Source organism: Leguminivora glycinivorella, chromosome 4 (assembly GCF_023078275.1).
Source record: "Leguminivora glycinivorella isolate SPB_JAAS2020 chromosome 4, LegGlyc_1.1, whole genome shotgun sequence".
NCBI classification, from domain to species: Eukaryota; Metazoa; Arthropoda; class Insecta; order Lepidoptera; family Tortricidae; genus Leguminivora; species Leguminivora glycinivorella.
In genome coordinates this window covers 15,876,268-15,891,890 of record NC_062974.1, presented here as the reverse complement: position 1 = coordinate 15,891,890, position 15,623 = coordinate 15,876,268, and the positions used below count along the sequence as shown (strand labels likewise).

Here is a 15,623-nt window from a genome sequence, read left to right as displayed (position 1 = left end):
ATCCCGAATCAAAATGTCTTCTTTTGAGGATATACACGCGTATAACCAAGTGACCAAAATGGCCTCGATCGAAGGAATAGTGCCTACGTTTTCGGCATGCGTCGTGCAATTCTATAAAATTGAACACATATAGCGTACGAATAGCGAGTCCTCGTGTGAGTGCGCACGCCCATATGAAGGTGGTCGTTAACTGTGTCGTCGCCATGTGCAGTACAAGCTGGACTTCACGGGGCTGTCGGCGGGCGAGGCGGCGCGCGGGCGCGGGCCGGCGCGCGAGGAGGAGGCGGCGGGCGGCGGCGGCGGCGACGCCAAGCCGGGGGGCAGCTCGGGCGACACGGCCATGTGACAGTACGGCATGGGCCGGCGCGGCAAGGGCGACGCGCGCCGGACCAGGGTCAGCTTCCTCTTGTTTTAAAGACTGCGTCTCTAAAACGAACGTCGCCTACGGTCGGCCGGATCGCTCTCTTGCGGTCGCATCGCTCTCGTGACGCGTGAACCGATGATCGGATTTTCATGTCGGTGATGAATAGCGCCACGTAGATATCTCCCTCGAAATTTTACATTCGCAATGTTCGTATTCGTAGTCGTTTTTCGCTAGATACTATTTCTAATACACTCTATTATAGTATTTTCTGATATCTTTGAAATTTAAAGAATAGATAAAAAGTCTCTATTTTGTAAAACGCTTCAACTGGATCGCTGGAAATCCGGCCGAGTGATGATAGAGAGAATCGAGTTTATTATTAGTCGTACAACGAAATATAACGAAGCGATGCGTCCGTAATATTGTTCGTATCCTGAAAGATCACATGGATCGGCGTCTACTGTCGATTAAGCCCGGTAGCGCTGTATGCATGTGATTTTACACTCCGACTCTGAAGGCCGTCAACCGTTTCACAGTGTAGTCGATACGAGCTGTTATCGCGGCTGTTCGATGGTTGGTGGCTACACCTAATATAAGATGGACAGTACGATAAATTTAAAGTATAATACTGAAGTAAGTTTTGGCTAATCACTTGCGACACACAAGCGCGCCCTCTCGAGGACTTGAGGTCTACTTTCTTCTAGATAAACTAGGTAGTTAGTACATAGCGACAAGTAGGTAGCGAGCGCGCGGTCGCGACGCATTTGGCTGTGCAAAAATAATAATCTACTAAGTATTGTGTTCTACAGCAATTTCTAACTGTATTCGTAGACTAGGGATCAGGCATTAAAGATATCGACATTACATGCAGTTGTTACAATCGTTACGAATTTTATCTTTATTACTATTTTGTGATCGGTAAGAGAAGAGTGAAATCGTACAATAAATACTTGTTAACTACACACTCATAAATAATGTTACACTACCTAGTTAAATAAAATACGTACGTATACAATAACACAGAATAATAAGTACAAAGTATTTCCTATTTCTTTATGTTTCCCTTTCTTAAGCTTCTATGTACCTACCTTTCTTATACCTTTTATCAACCTACTTGTATTTAATCTATGGTCACTTTCCTATATATATATTACCTCACACCCCGGATTGTTTGTCTTTAAGCTATTTGTCTCTCCTACTTGCACCCTTCTGCACCTTCCGTGGTCCTGTTGCACTTTTTATTATTTATGCACGTTTGGCTTCCTTCATTACTTTGGCATCAGATCAGAATCAGACGCTATTCTTAACATCACGTCAATGAATATTTACATCTTCAGAACGACACAGCGTCACTCGCATTCGATGTTTACGCATTACTAGAAGTTTCTCTTTCAACGAGTTCGTGTACATACGTAGGTATTAGTCCGGTTGATGTCTTCAATACTGCGTCGTCCGGATGGCGACATTTGCATGATTGTGAAAAGGATCAAATAGATGTGTGTTGCATGTGTGTACGTGATTATTGTATTGAATGTCGTACTTCATCTTTCCGACGGGGGATGTTAAGTAATAAGATAAGGGAACTTGACTCTGGTTGCTAACAAGCAGCACCTACGTCGCCGAAACGCATGGTGTTATATAGACCTGGTCTGCGCAGGTGGCAGCACGCGCTGCATGCTAAGGCACATAATACACGTGGACGCATCTTTGTGCTTGCCAAACCAATTTACTGCGTGACTTTCATTCCCAGTATGCCGTGTGTTCTGTGCCCGAGCTGACACCATATCGCCGGCATGATGCCACAGACCATATCCGCATTGTCGCTAATTATATTTAATATATCGTTACGGCAATAATCAACATATCAATTTAATTAGATTTATCGATTGTTACCCAAAAACGACGGGGTCGTTATTTAGTATTTAGGTATTTTTGGGGGCTAGATTACAATAGCCGGTACCAAAGCGTCAGACTATTCATTGGATAAGTAATATATTTCCTGTAGTAGGTGCTGGCTATGCTTACAATAAATGTGTATATATTTTTGAAGAGCCATTGCTAATAGTGCACGATCGGCCTATGTTTCGAAGCGTTTAGTTTAGGATAGGCGTCGATGTGATTGTCTCGCCATATCACGTTACGAGTGTTGCCATCTGTCAATTATTATGGAGGGAGTAGTGTACATGCTTTCTGATAGCTCTCGCCTCTCCGTGCTCTCACCTGTCCACGGTCTATATAACACTTCGCATGTTTCATACACCTATTTTTAGCATTTACTCTTTAATTCTACGTGAATGATGTCGGCTTTCTATAATTTTTAATTATATAATAGTAGGTACCTATTATATTATTGTTAAACTGTAACTTAAACGACTACTCTTAAATCTTATTGCCTTCAAAAATAATTTTACCGTTATGTACTTACTAGACTCCTGTTAAGATACTTAAAGCTCTGAAATTAGGATAGTGATATGCTAACAATATTCGAGTTAATGTAAAGAGCTTGACAAAGCTTTATAATAAAGAGTTGTGAATCGAACTTGTGGCCACGTATCTAGATTCAAAGATTAGTATAAGGCGAGCCGTACTGCCTGATGCGACGATCGGATGGTTGTCTTTTGTCCTCTAGTTCTATGTAGCGTCTAACTCAAAAGCATAGATGCCTATGTGCGGTCACATTTTGTGCACATTCCATGAATGTGCTATGAGGTTTATGATCCCAATTGTTCTAAACACGAGCGTTTCAATTGTGTACAGTAACTAACTTTATACAAGTATGTTTATTAGCATTTCAAGATTTAAAAAAAAGGACATTTAAAAAAAATACGTAGTTATCTAAATGCCACTAGCTATGACACGCTCAGCATTTATACATATCGAAATTCGAGCGTGTATCTTGAGACATCTAATACCTATCTACGTCTAACTGTTGCGGTTAAGTGCTAGATGGGCAGAGGCAATTTCTTCATATTCGCATCTGGCCAGTGCCCTCGCGAGCCGCTTTGACTGTTCAGTAATTACGTACATAATATAAGAGTTCACCGCGAGCCGTGAACTATGATATAGGTAAATAGTACACTTAGGTATCCAGCTAGCGACATTATAATAGGTATCATACGTGCTATTACTTCGGAACTATAGCCATTATCGATAAACTCTACGCCCTCGTAAGTGGAAATAATACCATAGCCAATCATGTAAAAAAGATTGCGTTTTATTATCGCAGTAAATCGCGCTGTGCCCTCTTCTTATATCACAGCGCCTTCAATTTATTATGACGAATGAGCGCAAGTACATTAAGGGCCACTTGCACCAACGAAAATGGAGGATTAACCCGAGGGTTAACCCACCATTTTATATGGAATTTGACAGTTGACAGCCCACTAACCCTGAGTTAAGTGGTTGGTGCAAGTGGGCCTAATGTATTAGACTCAATCTGGCTAAACTGACGCCATCTCACAACAACAATGAAGACGTAACAATTATTATATTTAGGTACTTGGCGCTGGTATTAAACAAAATATACCTAATGAAGTGACCAAATTCACCACGGCAATCTTATATTTGGATGGTGATAAGCAATAATGTGTCAACCCACACGCCAACCATTTTGAGAAAATGGCGTCTAAAGATTTTTTCTCATTTTTTTGTGTTTCTCTTTAAAAAAATTGTTTTTTATATAGATTGTTGTGTTTTTCAGCTATAATACGTTCAGTAGTAGTGATTATTGTAGCTTAATTTCAAAACAAACTTCAATTTGACGAAATAATGCCCTTTTCTTTTATTGCGAATTGTTCGACGACGTCAAACTTTTTCAAGACTGTGTTATGATACTTAACCCACTTTTGCTAATTGTTTAAAAATATCTATGAGTCTTAAATAAACATGTTAAAGCACATAAATTGTTATTGTAAAATACTCTACCTATGCATATTTTTAACTTTATAAGTGTTAAGTAACATATCAGTCATGGTCACTTATGTTATTAGGTATAAATAATAAAATAATAATAAATATTATAGGACATTCTTACACAGATTGACTGAGACCCACGGTAAGCTCAAGAAGGCTTGTGTTGTGGGTACTTAGGCAACGATATATATAATATATAAATACTTATATACATAGAAAACATTCATGACTCAGGAACAAATATCTGTGCTCATCACACAAATAAATGCCCTTACCGGGATTCGAACCCGGGACCGCGGCGTAGCAGGCAGAGTCACTATTACCGACTGCGCCAGACCGGTCGTCATGTAGGAATCAATACATTATTTATTAATCAAACCTTTTAATGATTTTTCTACTCCCGAACTGTTATTCGTCATTTACAGGATTGTGCGTATCGAAAAAACTGAAAACGCATTGTTTGGTTCTGTAATCATGGCAACGCATTGCATTAACGATACTGCGTGGTCTGCGTGCGTGCGCGGGAAGGCTTTGGGCAGCTGAGCTGACAGTGCAAACCTTTGCAATACAGGAAACAGTGTGAATTTCGCGAGAATTATTTAAAAAAAACTATTAAAAACTAAGTGCATGGTCGTTGTAAAAGTATTGTATGCAATGGTGTTTAACTGACTCCAAAATACTCGTGGAAAGTACGCCACTCATATTTCTTGACCTCCTTTAAACGCCTGTTGAATAAAATACTATAAATTAACTATTAGAGTAATGATCATTTCTAGACACATATTTAAATTATCTGTGCTTTTTCAACAAAAAATCGTTACAAAAACCAAATAATCATCTTTAAAAAAAACAAACTACTTATCTAAAATTTACAACAAAATATTTTTTTACGCTAAGAAATAGACTAAGTCATTTAAATTATGAATAACTCATGACTTGTACAAGAACAAAACATAAAATATCTTTAACAAAATAATAAACTACCATTCAGTAAGTATTCAAAAATCAAACAATATTTTTATGCATACATTAACACGTCTTAATGTAATTAGTAATTATAAAAAAATAGTAGCTTATATTAGATTTTTATATAAACACGTACTTGTAAAAAATGTTTGCAAATTATAATAACGAATATGTATATTCATGACTTAAAATATTCAATTTCGTACTGAATTTACCATTCATGTGCAAAAATATACTAATGGACTAAGTCATAACTTATTCAAACATAAATTAATATGAACAGTTATATTTTACAATATAGTGTCATGGTACTTACACCAAAAACGAACAATTTATGACCCGAATATAATTTAACAATAATGACTTATGTTTTATAACACGGGTCGTAGCATAAAACAACGAATAAAATATCATTTTGCAATAATCATTCAAGTCTCATAGTGGGTAACTATGTCATTTTTTGCGTTTTGCAAGAATGAGTCAAGTGTAAAAAAATCGTTGAGTCAACCCTCATAACACATTATTGTAATTTAAATATGTCTTCTGCCAATTACTATAATAAGTTAAGGTTCTTGACACATTAATGCAAAACAGGCAACACACAATATAGGATTTGTGTTAACCTATTTTTTTACTTTTGGGATAGTAAAAATTTTCAAAATGAAAAGGTCATTTTTGCAAATAGAAGTTTAAAAATCCAGCTATAACATGGCATTAAAATCTCATTTTTTTAGTTTTTGTGGGTTGACACATTATTGCTTATCACCATCCATTTATAGGGCGTGTAGACTAAGTAGGAACGACGTTATTTTATTATAGAAAATGTTATTCTGCTATTTAACAACGCATATCAATAGATAATTATTTTTGAAAGTAAATACCAAAATCTTGATCAGCAAAAAATTTGAAATATCCGTATTTTGTAAATGTCTGTTTCTTTGGAAAATATATAAAACGCTTTTCGAAGAAAAATAGAAAGACGAATAAACAGACGCATTACCATATCATATAATTTGCAATTACGAATAAATTGCATTTTTTACCAGGGCTATATGAAATCCTAACGAAAGTAGACTTATACAATAGGATATCAACTTAATAATCATATAAAGCTACACTACACACACGTGCCTCGGTAGACACCTACGGAAAGTAGGCCTACTAGCATTAACGATGACGGCAAGGTACCGAGCGGCCTCTAGAAGTACCATTTATTAGAATTAAATAAATGTAAAGTGCTAAAGTCAAAAAAATTAGGTCATATAGGTAAACAGTTTCAGTAAAAGGCCACGTTCAAGATCGCAATATACCTCCAGCACAGAACACCCACACGTTGGGTGGTCTGTGACCTCCAGATATCTCAACAGCCTATAAGACTGAGTACACTTGCAATCCCATGATAAGTTATGTCCCTAAATATTGTTGAACTCGTTCACGTGCACTATCGTTTGTAGGTCTTTTAATATTTATAAACAAAATGGGTACCGAATGTTTTATTCAATCAAAACACTAATAACGAGTTGAATCGTTTTTTTTTTCCTGTTAGAGTACTCTTTGTATGGGATTGTACCATCAGAAGAGATTTTTGATTTTAGTATCGTGCTATCGATGTCATCTAGAGAAACTGCTACTTATGATATGATTTTTAAATTGATTTTAGCACTTTATAAATTTTCTCAGTATATTTGCTAGTCGCCACTTATCACCTCACGCAGAAGCATTCAACTCGATACAATAAATTGACTTCCATCACATTTAAATATTAAATTCAATCACGTATTTCACAAAGAGGCTAATTTATTTAGCCCATTTGTAAAATAACAGATCGAATCGATTAGTGGTTATATAGAGAATAGAAAAATAGAATAACAAAATACATAATTTGTGATACTTGACATTTAGTGCATCGTCCTGTATAATTTTCAATATGTAGTTTTTAAAATAAATGGACAACAAGAACACCAAACTTATTTAATTGTAATTTAGAAATGGAATAGTTTGGGATGATGGTTCAAGAAAAGTGATGGATCCCCTTTCAAACGTCAAAAATACTTAATATCTTTACAACTGTAGGTAAATACTTAATTTATTAAACAATTTAATGATAGCAAAGCTTATTGCAATGAGCTTTCTAAATCTTTAACTTCTTAAAAGCGAAATTAAAATTTCAGTGTTATTTGTCCCATTTTGAAATCCTAGGTGGAGTCCCAAAGTCGGAATAAATGAACCAAAGAGTAGGACTAGTTTAATAAATGTTTAGCCTAATAAAACAAAATGCTATAATAAGGTGCAAAGTACCTATCTAATGATAGATATATTTCGGCATTCTCTTACATGTAATGTATAAATGGTGACCCTGAAGGAGTGAAACCCCGATAAGTAACTTTGTAAATTAAACATTTTAGTTACATGTGTCGTCGGATATTTTGAAATCAATTTGATGTAACTTTATTAAGTGTATAATAAAGATTGAACCTATTGTCATGAAACTGTTGTGATTGTTATATATTTGAAGTTGCATTTTCATTAAAGTAATTAGAAGTATATTTTCCATAGTGCTGCCAAAATATTAATGATATACTAGATGTAGTCATGTTGTTTACATAACGGAATATTTTGAGGTTCGTGAATTTATGGAATGTATTTTGATGTGATCGAGGAATGTATAACACTGTGTACGTGATCTAATAAATCACTAATTAAAAACAAATTCATACGAAAATATTGAATTTTATTTAAATACCCGACATCGAGACCACCCCATAGTCAACAATAATTTTAAACCAGATGAGTACCACCAGCTAAGCAAATATCTCTAAAATAATATTCTGTTTCTTTGACGGATGACTATTTCTAAGACAAAAAAGAAAGTACTAACTAGTTGTATTTACGACACATAATACGCATATATCATTTACTATCATTTATGAGTAAATGACACCAGAGACAATAGCTTCTGTGCGTAAGCTTAGAGCACTATGTTTGATTTATACCATCTGGGTGTTCTTGATACAGAAAAAGTTACCTAGACTAGGGTTAAGGTTAGTTTGAATAAAACATTAACGCCTATATATTACGTATTTATTTATATTTTATTCAAAGGTACAATATATTACACCGGCTGAACTTCGTCCCGCATACATCACAAATCCTCGCTATGACTAAGCAAATGATCAGTATGGTAAAGTGGGCCGCGGCCCTACACAAAATACAAAATTAAGCATAATCTTACTACTAAACTCCTTACTTAATGCGGAAGTCAATACTGCGTTATAGGAATTAAATATAATTAAACCATGGCATTACTGATCAACGATTATGCGTGTCAGGCTGCGTAAACAAGATTCCCATCGTTCACACACCGTAGCGTATCGTAGGTAGGTATCTCTCTTTGACGCACTAATACGAAAGAGCGATAGATAGAAATAACTTGCGATATGTTGCGGAGCGGAAACGATTAGCCACTAGTCTAAGCGCCCTGAAACATTTCAGAGGTTTATTCGCCTCACTTTAGTACACATTTTTGAAAATATAGGTTTTTTATGATATTCCCGGTTACTTGGAAGAGATCATGTATGAGATAACCAGCAACACCATCAAAATCTGCTGTATCTTCTAAAAATGTGTAAAGACCATTCGAAACAAACGCTCAAAAAGGATTTGTTTCATAATAGTAACTCGCAGTCACCAGTCCTATTGAATAACTTGATATTATACTTTATGTCCCATGTGTAGTGACTACAAAACAAGAATATTTACATAAATAAATGCGAGTATGCAATACATTAAAGAATATAATCACAATAAATAGAAATTCTACATGTAGGTATATCGAAGTTCAACAAAAAAGAACGAGGTGTCGTATGTCTTATCTAAATATTTATTAACTTATATATTTTAACGATATGAGTGGTGATTTAAAATACAAAGTGTATTATGTCCGCGGTAATCAAATATAATAATATTAATGGTGAACAAACCTCACTCCATTCCGTTACAAATATTTGAAACACTAACACCTAGCTATTATTGAGTCTATGTCACAACTGAGCTATGAGCATGATCCATATCACTAAGCCGAGAGCGCTTGAGCGCGCTTCCTCACTCCAATAAGCAGAAATCGTATGAAATATGTATTGAAAACGAAGTAAAAATTATTTTTATATAATTTATCGTTAAGATTTAGAATGGTGTTCTAATTTTTATTTATATCTCATACGTCTACAGTACGTACAGTACTTCTCTACTTACAAATATAACAGAAAATAAAACTCTTCACAGCTAGCGTTTGTAAATTTTATTATGCTATATTTATCAGTAAAGATTTTAGTGCCTAGAGCTTAATGTCACACAGTTTTTGAGCTGAGAAGTCAAATCGATGTTTATACTTGTATTTGATAATACAGCTCCCGTAAAATACTTGTTAAATACAATATTGTATAGACCGAGGCCTTACGCAGACCATTACAAGCTATTTGGCATCTTCGTGGACGTTAATGTCGAATCATAATGTGTCAAAGAACTGTTTGTGCAAACTTTCGTCAATGATACAGTAATTTAAAAACGGATCCAAAACAGTAAACCACCTTGTAAAATTCATTCTACAAAATTCCTTTGAAACACAAGTCGTACAAAATTAGGCCTCACTTATCATATAAATGCTTTGTCATGGAAAAAACTTATAAAATACATACAAAAAGTAATCTCGTATAGAAACCTGTGTCAGTTTGTAAAGTGATATATCATGGTTACACCCAGCAGATAGTCTTTAATAAATCGTTGTTCAATTATGCTACAATCATAGAGCTACTTCTTACACGTAATACATGTGGTGCCTCATATCGGGTTGTTACCAATATTATATAGCTATTCCGGATGTGACACCCTTAAAAGACCAATCTGAAATGTAAATATGCCAATATAATATACGTAGTATTAATTTCGATAAATAGAAATATTAAATAGAAAATTAAACATGAAATTAATTCTACTTACTGATATTTACAACGAATACATCAGGCGTTAAACCATCGACTTGTAAAGATTTCATTACAAAGATAAGTTATTGTAAATTATGAAAACGTTAAGAATTGATACGAAGACATCTTACTCGTTCAACAAGAGACAAAGCAATATACACCATTGATCCATAAACAATCACAATATAAACGTGCAATCGCTGAAGTCTACAGTTATTAGCAACACCCGTCACAACGCTGAAAATGGCACAATATCCCAGAATTAATACAAATGACAATTCATACATACAGGTTATTAGAAACTTACGTTTCTTGTCCAATTTCGACTGCCTAAAAACTGGTAGTTACTGTAGGCTTGGAGCAATGTAGTTACAAACTATACATAGAGATATCGAAATTTTAGAAGAAACACAAGTATTGAGATCTAAGGCTAGCTAGACCGTTTGGTGTGTTAAGTGACGACCGCAATGTGAAAACGAGAATGCCACCATGTTGATAATATTTGCAGTATGGCCATTGGGTACTTTGTTTTCTTACACATGATACACAATGAATGGCCATGTATTTGCAGATATCCTTACAGCCCAGCATTCACACGATAGGCCATAGTTCGCATTTCATAGATAAAAGTACTATTAGTACAGAATGGTGTAACAAATTGTAGGAATATCTTAACAACTGATCTCAACAGCGATGAACGGCAGAGTTTGGTTAAGTTTTCACACTTCGCAGTGACAATTTATGGGAAGAACATTGACGAAGTACATAGCATGAAAACTAAACGCGTGCTTTGTAGATTGTCCAAAATACAACCGCAAATGTGCAACGCCGTATATTTCAGCTATCAAAAACACTCCGAGAATATATTACTCCACAACGTTTTACCTTTGCACTTGTAACTCTTTTGACTGTTAACACACGAACATGTTCAAATTGTTCACTGTATCATTATTTCTGGTACAATTATTGTGCGCACTGATATTGTATGCCTTGTCTTGGCCAAAGATTTAAAAAATCTGAAGACTCGTTCGTTATGCCATGGTGGAATGTTATAACGCGATTGGTACATAACGTGTCAAGTTGACCTACACTGCCCGCTTGGTTCACAGCAGAGTCACTTAAGGCCAGTCTTTACGTTATAATATGTAAGTAAATGGCCTAAACGTGGTGGATACTGGGCTAGCGGCATAATGTAAGTAACGAGAGCTGTTGTCGCACTGCCGTCGGGTTAGTGTCGGTCGTTAGTGACGACATACGGTGGGTGAGACACGAGTCACGACAGCGCAGACTTAGAACAAACCTTTCTTTTTCTTGTCCTTCTTGTCTTTGCCGTCGACCGTCCTGAAATCGAAACAATGGAATGTTAGTACAAAAAGTTGTTCTAATTGTATAAAAGGTAATAAAACTATGGAAACGGATTAAATCGCGTATAATGAATGAAACGTTGGGATGAATTATAAATTCATTATACGCGATTTAATCCGTTTCCATAGTTTTATTTCATGAGTAACTATCGCGGTAACCGAAGACAATATTATGTATAAAAGGTATTATTAAACAGTCTTAATTTGAGATCAGATGCGGGCGATTTTGTTTTATAAGATAAGGTGTACTGGTGATCTATCTTAAACTAGCTTTTTTCTGCGAATTCGCCCGCGTACAAATCTAATCTTGTTTTCCTATACAAACTTTGGACCCCTATTTCAGCCCCGTTTAGGAGGCGAATTTCGAAAAATCTTTTCTTAGTGCTCCTCTACACCTTATAAGGAGCCTTCTTACCAAATTTTGAATCTCTAGGACCGGCGGGTCCGGCTGTACGTTGATATGTCAGTCAGTCAGCCAGTCAGTTTCTTCTTTCATATATTTACATGGACTTGTATATTTGATCGGTGTAATGTATGATGAAAGCTTACTCTTTGCTGTTGGCCTCGAGTGAGCGCCGGCGCAGGTCGTCGAGCGAGAGGCCGGTATCCCGCTCCCACGCGGCGCGCTCCGCCTGAAAGAAGAGAGCGAATTGATATATTTTCGACGAGGGTATTTATGTTTAACGAGCGTGTTTTCAAAAATTAAATTTATTATTATTTAATAAACAATTAAATAAATTAAATAATATAATGATTTACTATATGTGATCTGATTTTTTCGGAGTTAGTAATTAGTTTATGTTTAAACATTTTATCATTGAGTTTCCACAAATAGTGTACCTTTTTAATAGAAGAGAACGAAAAACCATTGGATTTAGTAATTAACGAATTCGAATCCGGACATATGTTAGTGGCGTATGTGTGACCTGCAGCGCGCGCTGGCGCTCGTCCAGCTCGCGCGCCTGCGCCTCGAGCGCGCGGCGCGTGGCCTCGTGGCGCCGCGCCAGCTCCGCCTCCGACTCCTTCAGCTTGGCGCGCTTCTCGCGAACCTTCATCTCGAACACCTGCACGAACACAAACGTTTACTTTCCTTATCGAATCGCTGAACATTATAATAAAATAACGAACTCAAGGCAAAATAAGTTCGACAGCGAAACTGAGTAGTTCATGCCGAACTAACCGTATGCTTTTCAGGCCGCGTAGCCGAATGGCACTTCTCCGACGCGAAACGAAAACGAAACGCCGCGAAAGTTGGCCCGGCTCTGTCGCGCCAATACGCGAGAGCAATAGAGATAGATATCTACTAGCGTTTCGTTTCGTGAGCGTTTGTGCCATTCGGCTACGCACCCTGAAATCACAATCTTACAAACGGTTCGCGAAAATACTATACACTGAGAAACATTGTTATTATTTCAAGTCAACATAATAATACGCGGCACCCGCAAATTTAGGCGCGGGCGACATATATTTTACAGCCTATTATTAAGAGTAAAAAGACATTCGGATGCTACAGAGTCCATACACCGACCGTTTATATGTATCCTCGCCTGTGTTGTTAGAGGACGGCAGGAAATGGAAACGAAAGGTCTGCGGAAGGCTTCAAATCAATCTCTAAAAAAACTAGTTATTACTAACTTGTTCCATTTCACTCTCCATTTTCTTCATCTTAAGATCGTGTTCCCTCTTCTCTTCTTCCATTTGAGCAAGAGGATTCCTGAAAATAAATAAATTAATGTAATTTATAGAATAGACAATACAGTCCTAACTTATTTTTTAATATTGAAACTGTAATCAGAAACAACATCGACTGCCGTACACATTGAACATAAATACAAATTATAAATAACACATGCATTAAGATATTTCAAGCAACATTAAAGAGTTAAAGCAAGAATAAATACTGACTACTCATGCGAACAACTTTCTACTCAATGATTGGTGATAACAGGATTCAGGGGTATAAATCGTTTTGTGAACCTCAATTCCGTACAAGCCAATTGTGTTTTGTGTTCCATAATGCCATCAAACAGCTAGAGAAACATTTTAGGCCCTTTTCAAAAAGTTGTGAAAGCAGAGCTGCCTTTGAAGAAACATTTTGACAACGACAATGTTAAATTTGCTTTTACAGAGACGACATAAGGATAAATATTGATGATGACATAAGGACTAAGTATACGTCTAAATAAGTAAATAAACGAAGTGACTTGTCAGCTCTTCGCGTTCATTTGTCCGTTTATCTTAAAATAAATGTACTACAATAGCAACACACCGACATAGATTACTAAACATGATTTGCATTTGTTTCATATTTGTTTGTTTTTACTATGTTTACTTCTCAACATAACAACTGACAATCACTAAACTTCAGTAAACACTTATGTGTTTACTGAAGCCTACCTTATAATAGCCAAACAAAAAGTATGCTTGCATGCTTGGACTTTCAGGGAAATGTAAGCATGCACATCGACGCTGTCAAAACATGAATCAAGGCAGATAATGAGTGATGTTAAAACACACGTCAGTGTGCGACGGAACTTACCACACGGTCATGAAACTGTTCATCAGTCCTTGTGGGCACAAACTGAACACCAACACAACCATAGTTAGACACGTGGCCGTGCTCGCACACACGCACACAGTGGCATTAACGTGAGGTGTGATACAGAAAAATAATATAGCGATTAGCGTAACCCTGCTTGGTGAGGGTAATATTATGTAAAACATTCAGAACGACGTATTCATAGTGCAACAATGTCGCAAGAAATTGTTGTTCAAATGGAACACTGATACAGTATATCATCCGTGTATATAAATGCATTTGGAAATTAATTTAAATGATTATAAGTTTGATATGCTAAATGCGGCCATTCTAAAAGATGTGTATGCGGCCATTCTAAAGACAGGACCACATAGGACGTTCTTGCAATGTCGAAAAGGAATTCATGTGCATCAGCTTGATACTGATGTACAAGGATGGGGTTACACGTGTTTAAGTAGTCTCACAGCTTTATTGAAACGAATACGTATACGTATTTTTTACGTTTAGTGTCATTATCATTCATTACAGGCAACTATCAATGTAGCCTGCTTTTGCTGAATATAATTTTGAATAACCAGACACGTATTGTAATGTACTTAAATTCAACCAGTCATTGCCTTGCATCCCTTTCGAGATTTGGCGTTTTTAGGTTACAAATACAAATTACGCGGAGATAACCTCTGTACCCCACCCAGACATGAATTCTTTTTCAATTTTGCATGTTGAAGTGAAATATGACATACTCATTGTGCGGTGACACATAAACGGTGACAAATAAAGAAACCACAACAAACGTTAAATGTTATTAATGCCACTGATGATGCGCAATTGTTATAATTATGATTAATGATTATACTCCTGGATATTGACAAATATTTTAGTCTCTCAAAACAGGTATTGTAATATCAAACATTTTTAGTAAATAAAGCGATGTTGAGGCACATTGTTAATTTTAAAATATAAAAGTAAAAACTCCGTAAATGTATAATTTACGGTAAACAACTAAACTAGTAAAATATTTGTTAAATACCCACGATAAGACCATGACAATGATGTATCATTTCTGCATGCCCAAGCACAAAACATTCACGTAATCAAAGAATGTTATATGCAACTATCGGTAGACGTTATATGGATAATAATAAAAATGTTAGCACACAATTGCGGACAGCGACAGAGCGAACAGTCGAAGGTGACCAGACATGCAGCAATGAACAACGCAAGACTATATTTGGGTTAAGATATGGTTAGGAAGAACGTCTTATAAATGTGTAGTTCTTAGGGTCTCTCCGCATCTATCGGTACGCAATAAAATAGCTGGTTATAAAATGATGTCTACGAAATAAAGCCTTCCGATGCTTTGCGATGCGAAGACGTCTTTTTAGCTTTTAATGTCTAGACATAAAGCTTCGAGTCGATAAATGTGGGGAGACGAATAAGACATAAGGCACCAATTATCAGTTGTCTATAAAGCATCACTGTTCAAATTTGTCCTTATT

At 36.2% G+C, this 15,623-nt stretch overlaps 2 protein-coding genes across 10 annotated transcripts in view; one reads left to right on the top strand and one right to left on the bottom strand.

The window, feature by feature from the left end:
- LOC125225605 (alpha-catulin) overlaps positions 1-3,922 on the top strand; it is a 132,733-nt gene extending 128,811 nt beyond the window's left edge. For both annotated transcript variants that reach the window (XM_048129384.1, XM_048129385.1), the window contains one exon: positions 212-3,922. In XM_048129384.1, coding sequence (XP_047985341.1) covers positions 212-346 — 135 coding nt within the window. In that variant the 3' untranslated portion in view covers positions 347-3,922. The remainder of the gene's footprint in view (positions 1-211) is intronic.
- Positions 1-15,623, bottom strand: part of LOC125225606 (septin-7) — a 108,552-nt gene that overhangs the window by 22,828 nt on the left and 70,101 nt on the right. For 6 of the 8 annotated variants that reach the window (XM_048129393.1, XM_048129392.1, XM_048129391.1 and 3 more), the window contains 5 exons: positions 13,221-13,299; positions 12,512-12,649; positions 12,135-12,217; positions 11,522-11,562; positions 8,307-10,141 (listed from right to left, as the gene is read on the bottom strand). In XM_048129393.1, the coding sequence (XP_047985350.1) occupies positions 10,101-10,141; positions 11,522-11,562; positions 12,135-12,217; positions 12,512-12,649; positions 13,221-13,299 (382 nt within the window). In that variant the 3' untranslated portion in view covers positions 8,307-10,100. Of the gene's footprint in view, positions 1-8,306; positions 10,142-11,521; positions 11,563-12,134; positions 12,218-12,511; positions 12,650-13,220; positions 13,300-15,623 lie in introns of those variants that run through there. The other 2 variants (XM_048129387.1, XM_048129388.1) reach the window with 2 other exon arrangements.